The sequence below is a fragment of the Neomonachus schauinslandi genome, chromosome 1, assembly GCF_002201575.2.
Source record: "Neomonachus schauinslandi chromosome 1, ASM220157v2, whole genome shotgun sequence".
In the NCBI taxonomy this organism is placed as follows: Eukaryota; Metazoa; Chordata; class Mammalia; order Carnivora; family Phocidae; genus Neomonachus; species Neomonachus schauinslandi.
In genome coordinates this window covers 127,654,666-127,671,813 of record NC_058403.1, presented here as the reverse complement: position 1 = coordinate 127,671,813, position 17,148 = coordinate 127,654,666, and the positions used below count along the sequence as shown (strand labels likewise).

At 38.5% G+C, this 17,148-nt stretch overlaps 1 protein-coding gene across 1 annotated transcript; it reads right to left on the bottom strand.

Annotated features, from left to right (window-relative positions):
- Positions 1 to 4,817: 4,817 nt before the first annotated feature.
- ASTE1 (asteroid homolog 1) lies at positions 4,818 to 16,688 on the bottom strand. The gene is made up of 5 exons (XM_021678897.1): positions 16,597 to 16,688; positions 15,129 to 16,454; positions 9,139 to 9,349; positions 7,078 to 7,273; positions 4,818 to 5,315 (listed from the first exon to the last, which is right to left on the bottom strand). Exons 2-5 carry the CDS (start codon positions 16,431 to 16,433, stop codon positions 4,985 to 4,987), a joined length of 2,043 nt encoding a protein of 680 aa, XP_021534572.1. The 5' UTR covers positions 16,434 to 16,454; positions 16,597 to 16,688; the 3' UTR covers positions 4,818 to 4,984.
- Between the last annotated feature and the right edge of the window lie 460 nt (positions 16,689 to 17,148).

The following is a 17,148-nucleotide window of genomic DNA, read 5'->3' as shown; positions in this document are numbered from 1 at the left end:
AGTAGACTTTCTGTTTTCCCTGTCATCCTTTGATTTATTCTCCCATAATGTGTAACACACATGAATCAGAGGAAGATATGGGGAGATAATGCCCAGATAGACACATGGCAGTTTTTCAAGAAGAAACAGCACCTCAGTTAATTCTCTAAAAAGCACCAGTTATATCAAAAAACACAACAGAAGAGTTTTCCTAATCTTGTAAGCTAGCTCACGTGATGGCATAATTTTTTCACAAATGATTCAGTCTTATAAATGATCAAAAACCCAATGTTGATACATTCTGATCAGCTTTTTTTAAAACAAAAACATTCCTACATGTTTCCTGATCATGATGACAATGAGTTACATTGTACATAGAAATCTCCCAAGTGTCTCCAAAGTCATAATGAGAAAATTATTTAAAATATGTATGTATACATGTATATGTATGTGCATATACATGTACACATGTATACACACAAATATATAAATATTGAAAGATTGTGCTATTTTAACCAGATATCTAAAATGTTATCAAGACTAGTTTGGAATAAAACTGATTGCATGTGCATTGCAACATGTTTGTGTGAAATTTGATTTTTCTCCCTGAAAACTAGATCCAGTGAAACAAGCTGGAAATACATTCATCTGTTTCTCCCATTTTAACAGACTGGTACATGGCCTGGCAGTCATGGCTTTGAATTTAAAAACGTTCTTCCTCAGCATGAGGTCCTCATCTTAGAATTTTTATAGTTGGATGAACTTGAATTTTAGGAAATTTCAGACCTGGAAAGAAATGCCAAAGCAGCTTACCATATATGGTTCAGAAAGCTGTTGCTAAAAGTGGGGAGGCATCTTTTTAATACATCTTCCCAAAATAAGTATTTAATTTCAAATTGTTACAAGGTGCAGAATCATTTCCAGCTGTCTTGACTGAAATGCATCAATGTATAAGACGTTAATGCAATATATACTAAGTACACTATATCCACCTCACTAAAAAATACAAGGTCACTGTGTTTGGAGTCAAGTACTAGTGAGTGTTGGTCCTTTTACGGAAGTGAACTTGTTTCTGCTCATCTTGGCGGGGGGTGACTGCTCTCCAGGTGCTGCTCTGGGTTCACGGAGTGCCAGCCAGCCAAATAACATGTGCTAGCAAGAGGTACCCAGTGAACTCTGGAAAGCTCACTAAGGGGGAAAACTCGTTTTGGCCTCCTTAGGATTATGGGATAAGGCCAGGAGATAGCTCTGGCAGTTGCAGGAAGAGGAAATTCATAGGAAGTGGTCATATCTGCTCTTAATTTTTTCCTTTCTTTAAACATATCCAGTGCTCTTTCAAATTGGGTTTTAAAAACAATACAGAAAATCCCTTGATAACAAGAAAAAAGGGAAGGAGGGGCACAAGTACCCACAGGGATAGTTCCTTCTGGTCTTTTTTCATTATTTTCTAAGGTTGAGCTTGGCTGCCTATTCACATTCTCTTGGCCCTTCTCCTTTTAGTGTGGCTTCAGCTGGACAGTTCTGCTGAAGTTGCTTTCATGTTTTCACGTTCTTGTCCTCATGTTAGCCATATTTGATAGTGTTGATCTCCTTGCCTCTGCAAAATTTCTGCCATTAGCTCTGGCAGCCACTAATTTCACGGTACTTTGATCTTTCTGCTCAGCCACCTCTCCTTCTCAGATCCCTTGCTTTGCTCTTGGTCTTCTTGTGTGGATGTAACAATAATGGCTGGCATTCCTTACATGTTTCTAGTGCCAGGCACTGGGTGAAGTAACTTAAAAGTACATGTCATTTTGTCTCTAACAATTTGAACTCTTGTGATCCTCATTTTACAGATAGGGTAGCTGAGGCATCATCATTAATTCATTTATGCACAAAAGAAGAAAAGATAATTCTAAGACCTTTCTATTTAGAAAGGTCTTTATCTTTGTATTTTTTTTTAAGTTTTTATTTATTTGTCAGAGAGAGTGAGAGTGAGCACACAAGCAGAGGGAGCTGCAGGCAGAGGCAGAGGGAGAAGCAGACTCCCCACTGAGCAGGGAGCCCTGATGCAGGACTTGATCCCAGGACCCTGGGGTCATGACCTGAGCCAAAGGCAGACGTTTAACCGTCTGAGCCACCCAGGCATCCCAAAGGTCTTTATCTTCTAAAATCATAATTAATTTGAATTAGAATCTAAACTTAAATACTAAAACTAATTTGAATTTTTTTTGTCATGATCACTCATCTTGAAAAGCCTTTAGAATTTATAGTTACAGGATATATACATTAAGCTTTCTAGGTCTAACTATCATAAAGGGGTTGTACAAATGAAGTTCAAGTATAATTTTATCACAACTAGGTAGAGTATGATTATATTATAGTGTTTTTCTCTCTTTAGCTTTATTACTAAAATTCATTTTATTTGAAGATTTATTTGAGAGAGAATGAGAGCGAGAGAGAGCGAGATTTCGAGCACACACAGAGGGAGAGAGAGAGAGAAAGAGAGAGAGAAGTAGACCCCCCTGCTGAGCAGGGAGCCCGATGCGGGACTCGATCCCAGGACCCCAGGATCATGACCTGAGCCGATGACTGAGCCACCCAGGTGCTCCAATTTATTCATTTTAAAAAACTGTCCAGAGTCCCTTTGGTACTTAAACTAATTGAAGACTTATATTTGCAAAGCCTCAGGTGGGCTTTCATTAGCTAGAATTGAATCAGAAAGAGCGAGCAAGACCTAAAGACTTGATTAAAAACAGGAAACAAATTTTCCAAATAGAATATGGAATATATAACATTATTCTTCTGTAGAGGTGTTACCATTGCCCCTGTATTTCATGAATTACATCCCTGTCTCTTAAAGCCAGGCTCAAAGCCAAGTCTGAGAATCTTGTGCTTTAACCCCTCCTCACCTCGTGACTGCTCTCTTTATTGTAGCATTCAGTCTGCACTTTTGCCACTTTGTGGCTGACAGATTGCTTCATAAAATGTTCTTGTTATTTCATTGTGTGTTGTCTCCCCAAGCAGCTTATGTAAGTATGACTTTGGGGACCAGGTACTATGTCGTATTTCTTTGGTAAACCCCTCAGATACCTTGTGGAGTGCTTATGATCTCTCATTTATACATCCAGGAGAAGATCTGTAATGGGGTGGGGTAACTCCTTAATTCTCAGAGAGTAAGAGTAAATGGACATTATTAGATTTTAACTCCTTCACTGCAAGGCTGGGTAATTTCAAGTGAATGGCCCTGATTGCAATGGTTAGAGAAGGGAACCTGACTTCGGTGTCTACTGAAGGAGGGGCCCCTTTGCTTGAAAAACTCTTTAATGAAAGAAAAATATGAGTGATATAATTCAGTTGACTTTTAATTAAACTCTGTAGCCCATACACTCTTCAGTTAGGTGCCTGTCAAACCAGTTATTTGCCAAAGTGGAAGTAGAAATAGTTTTTCATGCAGGGTTGGTGGTTTGCAAAAGCAGTGTTGATAATAAAGCCAGGAAATAGGACATTCATGCTGGTGTAATTTCCAGATTGGCCCCCAACTGCAGGAATCAAGAAAAAGAATTTTGATGCAACAAAGGACTTAATGTGCTTGTAGTCTCCATTAGATTTACTGTTTGCTGGAAAAACACATATCAAAAATAGAGCATATGACTGTTTTTGATTCTTCTGTGAATAACCATCTCTTTAGAGACATAAAAAAGAAACTTAGTACAGAGCCCCACGCACTCCTCCTAAAATAAAAATTTCCTTATTTCAAGAACTATTTATTTGAAACAAAAGCCAGTCTTTAGGGCTGAAAACTTTAGGAACAAGTAAGATTGTGTTTTTGCCAGTCAACACTTGGAAGGTGTGTATGTAACACTGGCTGATGCTGAGCTTACTCCCCTAAGAGTATGGTTCTCACTAGGAAAGTGGAAAGACTTGTTTGCCAGATGTTAGGAACTGAACATAGGCCTGTTCAAAATGGTAGCTTAAAACCATGTTTAAGGTTCTCACTGATGGAATATACCAGTGAGAGATTACAGAAGAAAGGAATAACAATTTGTAGGAATGCAAATAAAATAAAGGTTGGGAATCTACCTCCAGATCTCTAGATCTTGCCCAATAATTAGATTCATTCCACTTGCTTACTTTCAAGTTCTTTATTTGGAACTGGCCAGCACTTTCACAATTCTGTTGGTACTTATAATTTTAGCAGCCTTTAGTATGTTCCAGAGCAGTGCCTTTCAAAGTCTTTTGACTGCAATCCACAGTAAGAAATAACATTTTGCATAACCATTTAATATATGATATGCATGTCTGATGATTTCTACTTAAAAAATGCTGGTTATGACTCATTAATTTCATATCCCATTAATGGGTCAATACCTGCAGTAGAAAAAATGGCCTAAGATTCTGGTATTGCTGCATATATTACTAATTTTTTAATTTTTTCATAGTGTTTCCTCCTTCTCTTCTAGATCTAGGAGCTCAGGATGCTATTTCTTAACTTGTTGGAGCCATTACAGTTTTAACTTATGCTTTAAAACCTGGAGCATGTAAAGTGTTCCTAAGCCTGCCATGGTCTCATTTTCCTAGTACTTAAAAGGTGTTTACTTTCTCTCTGGTACCCTCACTTTTCTCTTCCAAGGCCTCAGACCTTTCAGAATAAAGGATGAAGAGGAAACAGTTGAGAAAAAATAAATGTTTAAAATAATAACCCAGCTTCTGCTTATAGGAGATAATTGAAGTAGGACTTCTGTTCTTTTTGGAAACAAAGCCGGTTGAATTGCTGCAATGTAAAGGTTATGGACTTCCTGAAATGGAACATAAGAAGTACAAACATGCTTTCAAGTGTATTTAAGAAAATACAAAAGTTTCTTAAATCAGGTTGTATTTATTAAAAGCAGAATACAAAATACCTTGGGATTCAAAGGTTGCCTCTTACAATGTTTATTCCCTAACAGATTCTAAATAAAACAGTTAATCATTTTAAGGGAGGTAACAAAGTTTTAAGAATTATACATCTGGTTGCAGACTGAGTTTATTCAAGCTCTGAGACCTCAGTTTGTTCCTCCAAGTTTTCAACCATTAATAGCCCAAAACGATTGCTTCCCTCATACAAGCATCTAGTGTCTGAGGTGGTTCCCACTCTGTTCTTTGACCAGCTGGTACTGTGTTTCTTTTGCCTTCTTTTTTTTGAATTTGATTTACCCTTTGGTAGGAATAATTCAGCAGGGGCATATGACCTTGTGGCATTGAACAGATGTTCGTATAGTTGCTTTGCCTTAGGGCACGTGCTCAGGAGACTTTCTACAGAAGCTGATGTTAGCAGTTGTTGGCATAGTCCATGCACCAGGCTTCCACTATAGAGTCTGTTCAACGGGAGAGAAAAGTGTGTTGGTAAAGCATAGGTTCAGTGCAGAGACAACGGTCATTAACATTGGCTTCAACAAATGCAGCTAAACATTGAGAATTCTTCTTCTATAAAATTATTATTAAAATTACTTAAAAAAAACCTGTTCTTGAAGGAAGGAATGGAGTTGTTATTACAAACTTGGCTGATGATATTTAAAAACTTTATTATCAAAAAATGATAGATGCTTGCTAGTTCTGCAACCAGCCAAAAGTTGAGCAGGCCTCTTAACACTTCAAAGAAAAGGAATTAAAAATGTCCAATAAACCAAATAGGCCGTCTGTTGAAATATGAGAAAATTTAGTGGCATCATTTGCAAGTTCACTGATTCACTTGCACTGAGAACCTACTTCAGAAACATAAGATGGGATTAACTGGAAGCCACAAATTTAATATATAACTTAATGACAAAGTTGATCAACTGGTGCCTTAGCAACTGATATAGAACTGTCATTTAATCAGTGTAAGATCATCATTTAATAAGCTCTAGTAATGCTGAGAGGCAAGAACAGTCCTGCTGAAATCATGAAGAGAACTGTTCGGTCTTGTTTTTTCTCTGTTCTGTTGTAAAGGAATTTGTGGTAGCTAGAGAGGATCCAGTCAAGAATGACCTAAATTATTTAAGGAAAGGCATAAAGAATCGATAGGTCAAAGGCCAGTTAATCTTACTGTAGAAGGTTCTAGGGTTAGCTCAGCAGATATTAGGCCTAGGGATGTATTAACAATATTTACTGCTTAGGAAGCTTTATACCTTAAAACATTTAAAGTCACACCAGCATATTTTATATGCCTCCATTCATATATCACTCATTTATCTGACAAATATTTGAGTACTTACTATATGTTAGGCCCTGGGGCTATAAAAGTAAAGAAAATAGCTAAGTCCCTGTCCTCACAGAGCTTGCATTCAAGTGGGGAGAGACAAAGCATATCTATAATCTCAGCTCCATTTGCTAACAGTCTCCCCTTTATCTTCCTCCCTCCTTCTGGGATTTCCTGGATGGACAATCACCAGGAAGTCCCAACCCACTGAATGTAGTAGCACTTTTTCACTAGCCCACACTCTACTGCTATCTTTCTTTCTTACCCAGCTTCAACTACATAGTCCAACATAATCACTTCCTGGCAACAGGCTGCCTCTCCCTTCTTCATACTTACCTGGCAAAACAAAAACCCCTAAAGTTCACTGAAGCATCTAATAGTCATCTCACTAGAATAAAAGCTCCATGACAACAGAGATTTAAAAAAAAAAAATGTTTTGTTCACTACACTCTAGCACAGAGTAGGCATTTAATAAATATTTGAGTATGTGAACAGTATGCCAAGTGGTAAGAAATGGAATTTACAAAAATCCAAAAGAGTAATAGGATTAGAGTGACTGGAAGTAGAGAATTAATATTCCAGAAGGGTAATCAGAAAAAGCCTTAATAAAGTGATATTTGAAAAAGACCTGAGAGAAATGAAGGAATGAGTTATATCCTACCAACTGCCTCTTTTCTTACTTTACGGGGCTGGTTTTTTAATCTTTGATCTAATCATGGAAACTTTTTGGGAGTATGGAAAAAATTAGTATTTCTCCAGTTTCCAGCTCTTCGGCTATTAATAGTGATCCAAGACCAATTATACTAAGATTAATTTTTTAAACATAATGTGCTTTAAGTATAAATAAAAGTATTTACTTCTGTGTGCAGCCATCTGAACTAGTTTCCCGTGGTGCTTACCGAGTTAGGTCTGGTTCCGGGAGAGGAGTGGACAGCAGCTGATTGAGATACATCCCCATCTGCAGACAGCACTGCCACTGACAGAAGATGTGAGCTGTGTCTAAGTCCAGTCTCGTGCCCGGCCGCGTCTGCTCCTTCACTCTTTGGAATTCTTCATACAGCATCCTAGCACCATCTTCCCGCAGATCTTCCTTATCTAGACAAAGAAACAACCCAAGGGCAGTATTTCCAAAAACACTGTATAGCTTGTAATTTTCTCTCTATATATAGGACTTTGAAGTCCATAAAGAAAAAAAATTAGTTTAAATAACCAAAATGCTTTTCTCTTCTGGCTCTTTACTATTTTAATGTCAATGTGAAAGCCTTGCTGTGTAAATTGAAATATTTATACTGAAATGCCTTTTTAATGACAACCTAACTTTATTCAACCCTGAAGTACTTATTTTTTTTCCTTAAAATAATCTCTCTTCCACTGGTTTACTACCTGACCTTAAACATACATCTGCATCTGAACTCTCCAAACCTTAAATCTGTCTCTCTGAAAAATACAAATTACTATTAAATATCATTCTCTTCACTGTTCTCGTTCACTAAGTTTCCTTCCATGGAGGCCCCTACGCTATAGTGCACTTAACACAGCCTCTGTGTTCAAAGCACACTTTAACTTCTGCTTTGTGGGAGGAAAACAAAAGCATGACTCAAGGAGAATATGGTCAGTCATCTCCTTCACACAGTAGAGAATAAGAGGCAAGAAGCAACAGCCCTAGGAAACGAAGAGTGCTGCGTGTGTTCAACTGTAAAAGCTTCTGCACGTTTGCTTGTGCAGGGGCGTACAAAATGATACCGGACCAACTGGAAAGTAATAAAAAGGAGGCCCACCTTTTACCAATTAGCGAGCAGCAAGGCACTGAGCCTGCCTGGGTGCGGGGTCCACAATTCCTAAAAGAAAAGAAACAGACCCTTGACATGCCCCTTCTGTTGGACTCAGGTAAAAACTTCCCAGGCTTGTGCCCTGAGAATGTTCTTAAACTACAGTTATTATTCAATGAGAGAAAACTAATAGAGGGCCTTCACTTGTTTGGCATTAAGTTGGCTGTCCTAGAACAATAGTGCCTTCTGACAACTACTCTCACACTTGGGGGTCCTGGAATCTAGACTAGTTCACTCTCATTTAACTTATTTTAAAAAGTAAACTCCAGAGTAGCACTATCCACCAGAACTTTCAGCAGTGATGGAAATGTTCTGTATCTGTGCTGTCCAATTCAGCCTCTAGCCATATGTGGCTACTGAGCACTTGAAATGTGCGTGGTGTCAAGGAGAAGCTGAAGTTTTAATTTAAATAGCCACACATGACTAGTGGCCATTAGATTAGATATTAGCACTGTTCTGGAGTGTGACAATGATTATACATGTTTAGATAAAGTGTTAAAGCATTCATAATCTTTTAAAGGGAGTATTTCCACTAGAGAATTGAAGTGCTCCAGTGCATCCTCATTTATTTCACCTGATACCTGGATGCAGCTGAAACTGCCTTAAAGTGTATTTCTATTATAGAAAGAAAAGTTACTATTTCTACCATCACTAACACACTAATTGAAACTTACAGTGGAGAAAAAGTAAAAACAAAACAGCACAAGCATGAATGTTTATTATGGTTGTAGGTATTCAGAAGTTTCACCAATGGACAATTTTAAATCGGTTTCTAGTGATGATGTTGCCACTCTATTGATAGGGCCAGGGTACACGGAATACAGAATGTAACGGGCACATTCTACATTCACACTTCATAGATTAAAGCATTAGGTGCCACAGAGCAGGTGGGACAGTACCAGCACATCTTCACTGCTGTGCCGTTGTAGTCAAGCTCTGCAGCACAGAGCCTGGCACACACAAGTGCTCAGAAACATCTGCCAATGAATGAGTGCTATTTTGTGCCTCTTCCTAAGTTCTGGATATAACTGATGGGAGTAAATAATCCAAAAATTTTTTTCATTTCTTTAAACTTGTGATTATATGCAAGTAACATGCAAATACATACTCCTGGAATTTCCAGATACCTACCAGGGCTGGTTATTATGGCATGCAAGGGCCCCATCAGCATCCCTAGCAGTAAGGCCTGCAGGTGATGTAGCTTTGCCTTGGACTCTGTGTGCTGCAACCAGTAGCAACTGACAGAAATGGGCAGCTTCAGTGAAGAAGGGATTGATTCCAGGACGGTCCGTTTCACCTTCAGGGTGTCTAACAGAAGTATCTGCCGTTTGGCCAGGGACAGCTGAAAATACATACCAAACATCCTCCAAGTTACTCTGGGGAATGTCTGTTTTTTTTTGTTTTTCCCTAGTATGAAGAGACTTTAATGCAAATGAATTGCTCTGTCAGTTTATCATCTTCCTGTGGAAAGAAATCAGCCACATTCAAAGCACTGAAAACACTGGGTGCTTAATAAATATGGTTGAATGGATACATTGTCTACCCTCACTACACAGCCCTTGCTCATGTCATTCCATCCTCCATGTAGGCTGGTGAACATCTTCAGTGGATATATCACTTGGGAAGCTTGTTAAAAAATTCAGTCCTCAGGTCCCACCCCCTAAATTTTGATTCAGTAAATTTGTGAGGAACCCAGGAATCTGAATTTTAACTATTCTGCTTTGAGAAACAAAGATCTATACTTAACCCTACTCTTACTTGCCAGTGAATATTGAGGCCCCACCTTCTTCATGGTGCCATTACCGATGACCTCTAGAAGGCAAACTTAGATTATATGCATATCATACAAGCTTCTGTTTGTTTGGGTCCTGTCTCATGTCCCTACCCGTAAGGTGAATGTTTATTATCTTTTTGTTTTCCCACACAGGGTAGCTGCTTGTAGGTGAGAGAGATAGTCAAGGGAGATGGTAATATTTAAGGACTACCTCACTGTGCTTGCAGTAACACACCACACTCACTTTTACTCCGTGCTTTAGAGTGCACTTCAAATAAAAGCAAGTTAACAGTTATGAGGGTTTCAGGCTTCTTGAAATAACTTTATCTTAATGAATCTTAAGAACCATAAGGGACCTTCTAGATCACACGCTTCTACAAATAAGGAAATTAGGACTATTAAAAGGGCACCTTCAGAAGAACTTTATGATCAAACTTTAAGAGAGAAAAAAGAGTTGTATTCCTAGGGTCTACATGCAGCCAGAAAATGATTTCTGTCTTAACTTTTCTGAAAGGATGAAACAATTGCTCAGCATCTAAAACCTAGTTTGTAGTCAGTGTGTTGACCGCTGGGAATGGACATGTTAACCTGAAATAAAACACACCATAATTGACAAAGTAGTTTCATCACTGATGCATGAGAGTATTAAACATAATGATTTATAAACACTGGTTTTAAAATTCTGATACTGATAAGCTTTTTAAAACTAAAAATATGCAAAATGCTTTACAGTGTAATCAATCACTCCTATGGGAAGTAGCAATTAACTACTTAGAGTAAAAAAAACTATGATCTCAACTGGTAGGAAAACACACCAAGTAAAGCTAAACATGAATTCTTTTCTGATATATAATGCTTAAATTATTGGATTCTCTAGCCAAGTTACAACTTTTATGAACAAAGTGGAGTTTGGGCTTTGACCTTAGAGGTGTTCTATCTCTCACTAACTGTACAGCACTGGGCAAGTTTCTGAGCTTTTCTACAGTCTGATTATCTGTAAATGGGCTTATAATGAATTACACAAGATGTTTCATGAAATCCACCAGTTCTCAGCCCCTTCCAAAAGAGGAACTGCTGCTCACAGCCCTTAAATCTGGTTAGGTTTTACCCCATGTGACAACTCCTTTCCCTTACCCGGAGGTGAAGGAAAGCACAAACATGTAGAAGAAAACCCCACAGAGAAACAGAGACACCCAGAGAGAGGCTGGTCTTGGCACTGTCTTACTCCCAAAGAATAATCCACTTCCATCTCTCCTTATGATTAACCTCTCATTGGTTAACTTGAGCGGAGCTCTATTCACTGCAACTAACAAAACCAAAATGGAAACCCTACCCTACAGTGGTTACTGTGGGAATTTAAAATATAAAGTTTCTATTACAACAGCTGGCACAAGGCAGATCAAGTATTATTACTACCTCTAAGTGAACAGATAGCTATCACAAAATTTCTGTTTGTATACCTGCATTTGTCTTTGGAATCACATTTGCTCCTGATACCATTTAGAATTATCATGGGCTAATTAGAGTTAGCAACATTGAGCTAAATAAAGAATTGATGAGTTTATGCCTAGGGAAAGCCGAAAGATCTCACCACACAGAAAGTGAACTAAAATTTCACACTATTTTGAATACAGGTAAGTGATGAGAACACTTGTCATCTCCACTTAGCAAGGAGTATAATCATCATGCTACACTCATTGACTCAACTGGATTTTTATATGGGGGAAAACGTGTCCTGATCCCTATGTCACACCATACACAAAAGATCAGTTGTCGATAGATCAGAGATCTAAATAAGAAAGGCAAAAAAACTGTCATGACCTTGAAGTAGGCAGTAATTTTCTAAGTAGGTCACAGAAAATGATAATCATAAATAATAAAAAAATTGGACTATATTAAAAACTTCTGTTCATCAAAATATACTAGAATGAAAAGAACCTAGAGAATGTGAGTCTGTTTACATGTTATTTGACAAAGGACCCATATATAGAAATAAAAAGCCAACAGAAAAATGGGCAAAAGACTTTGAACAGGAAATTATGTAACAATATCCAAATGGCCAATGGGCACATAAAAGGTGCCCAAATAAGTCATCGGAGAAATGCAAATTAACACCCACCAAATTGGCTAAAATGATGCCACTATACAAACATCAGAATAGCTAAAAAAATTTTTAAAGGATAAAGTGTCAGGAAGGGATTAAATTAAGAGGAACCCTCATAAGCTGCTGGTGGGAATATTAATTGGTTAAACCACCTTGCAAGACCATTGGCAATATATCTTGTAAACTGAACATACGCATATCTTCTGACCTAACAATGCCACTCCTAGTGGTATATGCAATAGAAATGTGTCCATATTTTCAATAAATAATGTGCACCAGAATGTTCATAGCACTATTCATAATTGCCCAAACTGCAAACTACCCAAATGCCCATCACCTGCAAAATGGATAAGTCAACTGTGGCGTATTCCCACATAGCAATGAGATATAAATGATCTACAGCTTCTCACAGTGATGTGAATCTCACAAACATGTTGAATAAAAGAAGCCAGATGAGAGAATTCATATTATATGATCCCATTTTTATAAGATACAAAAAGTTAAAACTATTCAATGTTATTACAGGCCTGGATAGTGATTACAGGAGGTGGGAGGGGAGCACTTGAACCAGACATTAGGGAAAAGCTGTTGGGGTGCTGATAATGTGTCTTCATCTGGGCGTTTTTTACATGGAAGTGTCGAGTTGGTGAAAATTCATCAAGCTATACAATCGTCTGTGTACTTTGCTATGTGTACATACTCAGGGAGGGATGAATTGCAAAGAGGCAAGGGGAAACTTTTAGGAGTGATGCATACATTCATTATTTTAATTGCAAGATGGATTCACAAATGTAAACAAACTCATCAAAACGCACACTTTAAATATGGGCACTTCACAGTACGTCATTTCTCAATAAAGCCATAAACTTTTTTTTTTTTTAAGATTTTATTTGACAGAGAGATATAGTGAGAGAGGGACCACAAGCAAGGGGGAGTGGGAGAGGGAGAAGCAGGCTTCCCGCTGAGCAGGGAGCCCGGTGAGGGGCTCTATCCCAGGACCCTGGGATCATGACCTGAGCCGAAGGCAGACGCTTAACAACTAAGCCACCCAGGTGCCCCCATAAAAAGTTTGAAAAACTCTCCAACACAGCACCATTTATGTTGTGAGGAGAAATAATTTTAACAAAATACCATCATTTAGAATGTTGCTAATTTCAATTTTATTGGTATAGGTAAAGTTTTAATAAATCCCTTCTGTTTGGAATTTGACCTATGCTCAACTTTCTACTTCTGTAACCCTGGAAACGTGATAAAGTTAGTTGTTTTACTTAGCATGGTAAGAATGACTCTTGGAAAACTGCATCTGGATTTGAACTATAAATGAACTGTAAACACCAGATGGGGACATCATATCATGGGGCTTCCCTGAGCACAGTGACCTATATTTAGGCATGGCCCTGCAGGGAGCCTGGAAGCTATGTTTATGGAATTGTTACAAAAAAGGAGGGGGAAGGAGGCCAGTGAGACCTTTTCTTTCTTTAATTGAGATATAATTCACATGTTATAAATTCACCCTTTTATTTATTTTTATTTAATTTTATTTATTTATTTATTTTTATTAATTTTATTTAATTTTAATTTTTTTTATGGTCAGCCATCATTAGTTTTTGATGTAGCGTTCAATGATTCATTAGTTGCATATAACACCCAGTGCTCATCACAACACGTGCCCTCCTTAATACCCATTACCCTGTTACCCCATCTCCCCAACCCCCTCCCTCTGAAACGCTAAAGTGATTTTAGTATATTTATAAGCTTGTGCAACCATCACTAATTCCAGAACATTTCAGCACCCCCAAAAAGAAACACTGTTCCCATTAGCAGTCATTCCTCATTGCCAAGGAGACACTGATACCCACCTGATGTGGATCTCATTTCCTCCTGCCTGAGCTGGCACTAATGGGGAGATTAAAGAATTTAGTCCCTAGCCAACAGTGTAGGCCAGCTATTGGCATTACTACATTTTGGGCTGGATAATGCTTGTTCTTGGGGGAGCTGTCCAGTGCATTTTAAGATGTTCGGCAGCATGCTTGGATGCTTCCAACTTCCCAATAAATGCCAGTAGCAACACCCCTCCCTCCCCCAACAACCTAAGTAGTGATAATTGGAAGTGTCTCCAGACATTGCCAAATGTCCCCTGTGGGAGGTAGGGGGACAAATCATCCCAGTGGAGAACCACTGGTGGAAACTGTTGCAAAAACTTCCACAGGAAAGAAAATCCTGATTCAAACTGCTGGGAAGCAATGGTTGCTGTCCTACATGCTTGAGTAGACCTACCAGGAATGGTCTATGAGAGTCTCATGAATCTGAGTATTAGCTGAATTTAAGAAAACTCTGAATAGACACTGCAATTGGTATTTTAAGTTTATCTGCATTTAATTTGTAAATTTAATTGTGTTAGCATAAGCAGTTTCATATTTATAATTTTTTTGAGAGAGAGAGAGCCCAAGCAAGGATGTGAGCAGGGAGGGACAGAGAGAATCTTGAGCAGGTTCCATACCCAGTGCAGAGCCCCTCTCGGGGCTCGATCTCAGGACCCTGAGCTGAAATCAAGAGGCAGATGCTTAACTGACTGAGTCACCTACGTGCCCCTCTATTTATAATTTTTAATATATTTATGTAATATTACAAACAATAAACACTGGGATCCATAAATTATTTTTTATCTTGAAAAGTGGATTGGTGTGAGTGTTACTCAGGTTTAAACAACACTGAGGCTAAGATTCATATTTTCAATATCAAACTAATCATCGTGATGCCATAAATCTAAAGCCTAAGAAAAAGGTCCTCATCGATAAAAATGAAAAATTAGACCAAGCAAGAATTAGTATTAATCTTACTAATTGAAATCTGATGCAGTCTAAGATAGTCATTATGCCTATGATCAATACCTTCAAGGCACACTTCTTTTTGCAGCTCAGAATTTTTTCTTTTTCTAAAGGCACATGACCCCAATTTATTAACAGCTAGTATCAACAGACTAGTAGTAATAACTGCAAAATAACACAGACTACTAAAGTAGAGTGCAAATGGCAGATCTGGGGCTAAAAACCTGGGTTTGACTGCAACCCTCTGGCTGACATATCACACAGTAACCTACTTTGAGTCCTAGTTTTCTCCCCTATGAAATGGGGGGACTAGAGCAACCAACCTCATTTGGTTACATTAAGAGAGATAATATGCATGAAAGCACTTTTTAACCTGTAAGATACTTTACAAAAATTAGATTAGTGTTACACTTACCTCAGTCAATTTGCTTAAGTCAGAATGATCCTTGGGCAGTTCTACTGCATTAACAATCGATGTTTTGATATTTTTATTAATCCTTTCCATTTCGCTGAAAGCTAGAGGCTGAGAAGGCAATGCATCCCAGGACATATTTTCCAGATGTGGAGAGGCATTCAAAAGAAGCCCATAGATGATTTGCCGGATGGGCAGAGATACTCTGTGGGCATTTGGTTGCTGCATATTTTCCACCTGTGTGTGAAGAATGGTCCTTCTTAGCACCAAAGCATCGCTGATGAAAGGAGATAGCTGGCCTTTGGCCAAAGCCACTAATACCCATTCTGGTAAGTCCAGATTCAAGGCGGCTGGACAGGCGTAAGTACCATACTGGAAAAAGTCCTGCAGCTTCACCTGAGATTGCTGGTATTCTTCCATGGAACAGCAGAGAATTTCCTTAACATTTTCACGATCCTTTTTGGGGAGATATTTCAGAACATTATCCAGTGCTTCAGTAGGGTCGGCAAAATGAGATAACCAATTCAGAAGTCCCAAAACTCGGTGATGTCTCCTCCCCTTAGAACTGGTAGCTCCAAGAGGAAGACGTACTTTACTTAAGAATGTCTCTATGATGGGCAGATTAATATGATCATTTCCGCATAGCACCGCAAAGAGAGGCAGTAGAGCTTTATTCATATTGCTGAAATGATGGCAGAGTGCATCCAGGGAAAAGCACTTGGCAGGGATATAGCAGTCTTGTGTGCCTTTGATAGTGTTCACATTTCTCCACTGAAAGCTATTCAATGGGCAAAACCCAGTTTTTAGGTCAAAGATGCAAAAGTCACTATCTGATGATAACACAGGGCAATTCCAATGATTAGCTAGTGTCATAATGTCCCGATCTGCTTCTGAAAAGCACTGGACAAAACACACCTGTAGCTTGACCAAAACCTGTATGAACACTTCCCGGATGAGTAAGGGACACACATATCCACCCCCACCAACAGAAAGGGAATGAGCCATCTGGATCTTCTCTCTAGCTCGATCCTTTAGAGTTTTAAGCTTTTTATCAGAAATGTCACATCCTCCATCTAATACAACATATGGACAGATATTACAAGCAAACAGTGATTCAAAGAATTTTTGTGCAACATCTGCAAAAGAATCATAGTCCCCTCCATACCGAAGTTCCAAGTTTGAGTTGAAGCAAAGCCGATGGAAGAGAGCATAGCCATCAATGACAATTTTTGTGTCTCGCAACTTCAAATCAGTGAAGAACTCATTACTGTGATCTTCCACAAAACTCAGTAATCCTCGAATACCCATGATGACTGTCTGAAGAATTGCCTGTTTAAAACACAGAACACACTTTCAATTGATGCTGTTTACTGGGGACCAAGTCATCATTTCCAGCACCACAAACCAACAGCAAATATTATGAACAGCTCTTTAAACAGAACATATTAGGTGTTAGCATCTCAATTCTTACCTAGGTGCTCAAGCAGCTTTCCCCATGTGTAACAAGGCACAAATGCAATGGTTTCATGGAGTTTAATCTCTGGATAGGGATGGAGCCTGTTGTTTCTAAAAGAAAATCAGTTGAAGTCAATTACTGACATAGAGACTACTGTGGGCTCTGATATTGAGATAGGTAACGGTCACCATCTTGCACCACAGAATATTTGTGTAGGGCCAAAATAAAAAGTCCTAAGCTATAAAAATGATACCCTCCTCAATCTCATAATTAATAAATCAGAGAGCACTGGGCTTCAGTTAACTAAAGTGTATAGGGTCAATGATATGGATCCAGTTTTTCTTTATTGATAGTCAGAGTCTGGGAATTTCTTTTAGGCCTTGGCTTGTGTTAGGTCCCATCTTAATTGGCATAGTTTTGAGTAAGGAAAATTACTGCTTCATAAGCATGCAGGGGCTTACTCTCCAGTTTCACCCTAACCAGAGGCTCTTTCCATTTTCTTGTCTTTGCATATCTGGTTCAGTACCAAGAATATAGTTCCTTATCTGGCTAACTTAAGTCACAGGA

Bases quoted from the DNA above. Each gene is read 5' to 3' on its own strand.
- ASTE1 (XM_021678897.1), bottom strand. From the start codon at position 16,433: ATGGGTATTCGAGGATTACTGAGTTTTGTGGAAGATCACAGTAATGAG. The intron at 9,350-15,128 runs GTAAGTGTAACA...ATGTATTTTCAG, and splicing joins ACTTAAGCAAATTGACTGAG to CTGTCCCTGGCCAAACGGCA. The intron at 7,274-9,138 runs GTAGGTATCTGG...TTCTTTGTCTAG, and splicing joins TGCCATAATAACCAGCCCTG to ATAAGGAAGATCTGCGGGAA.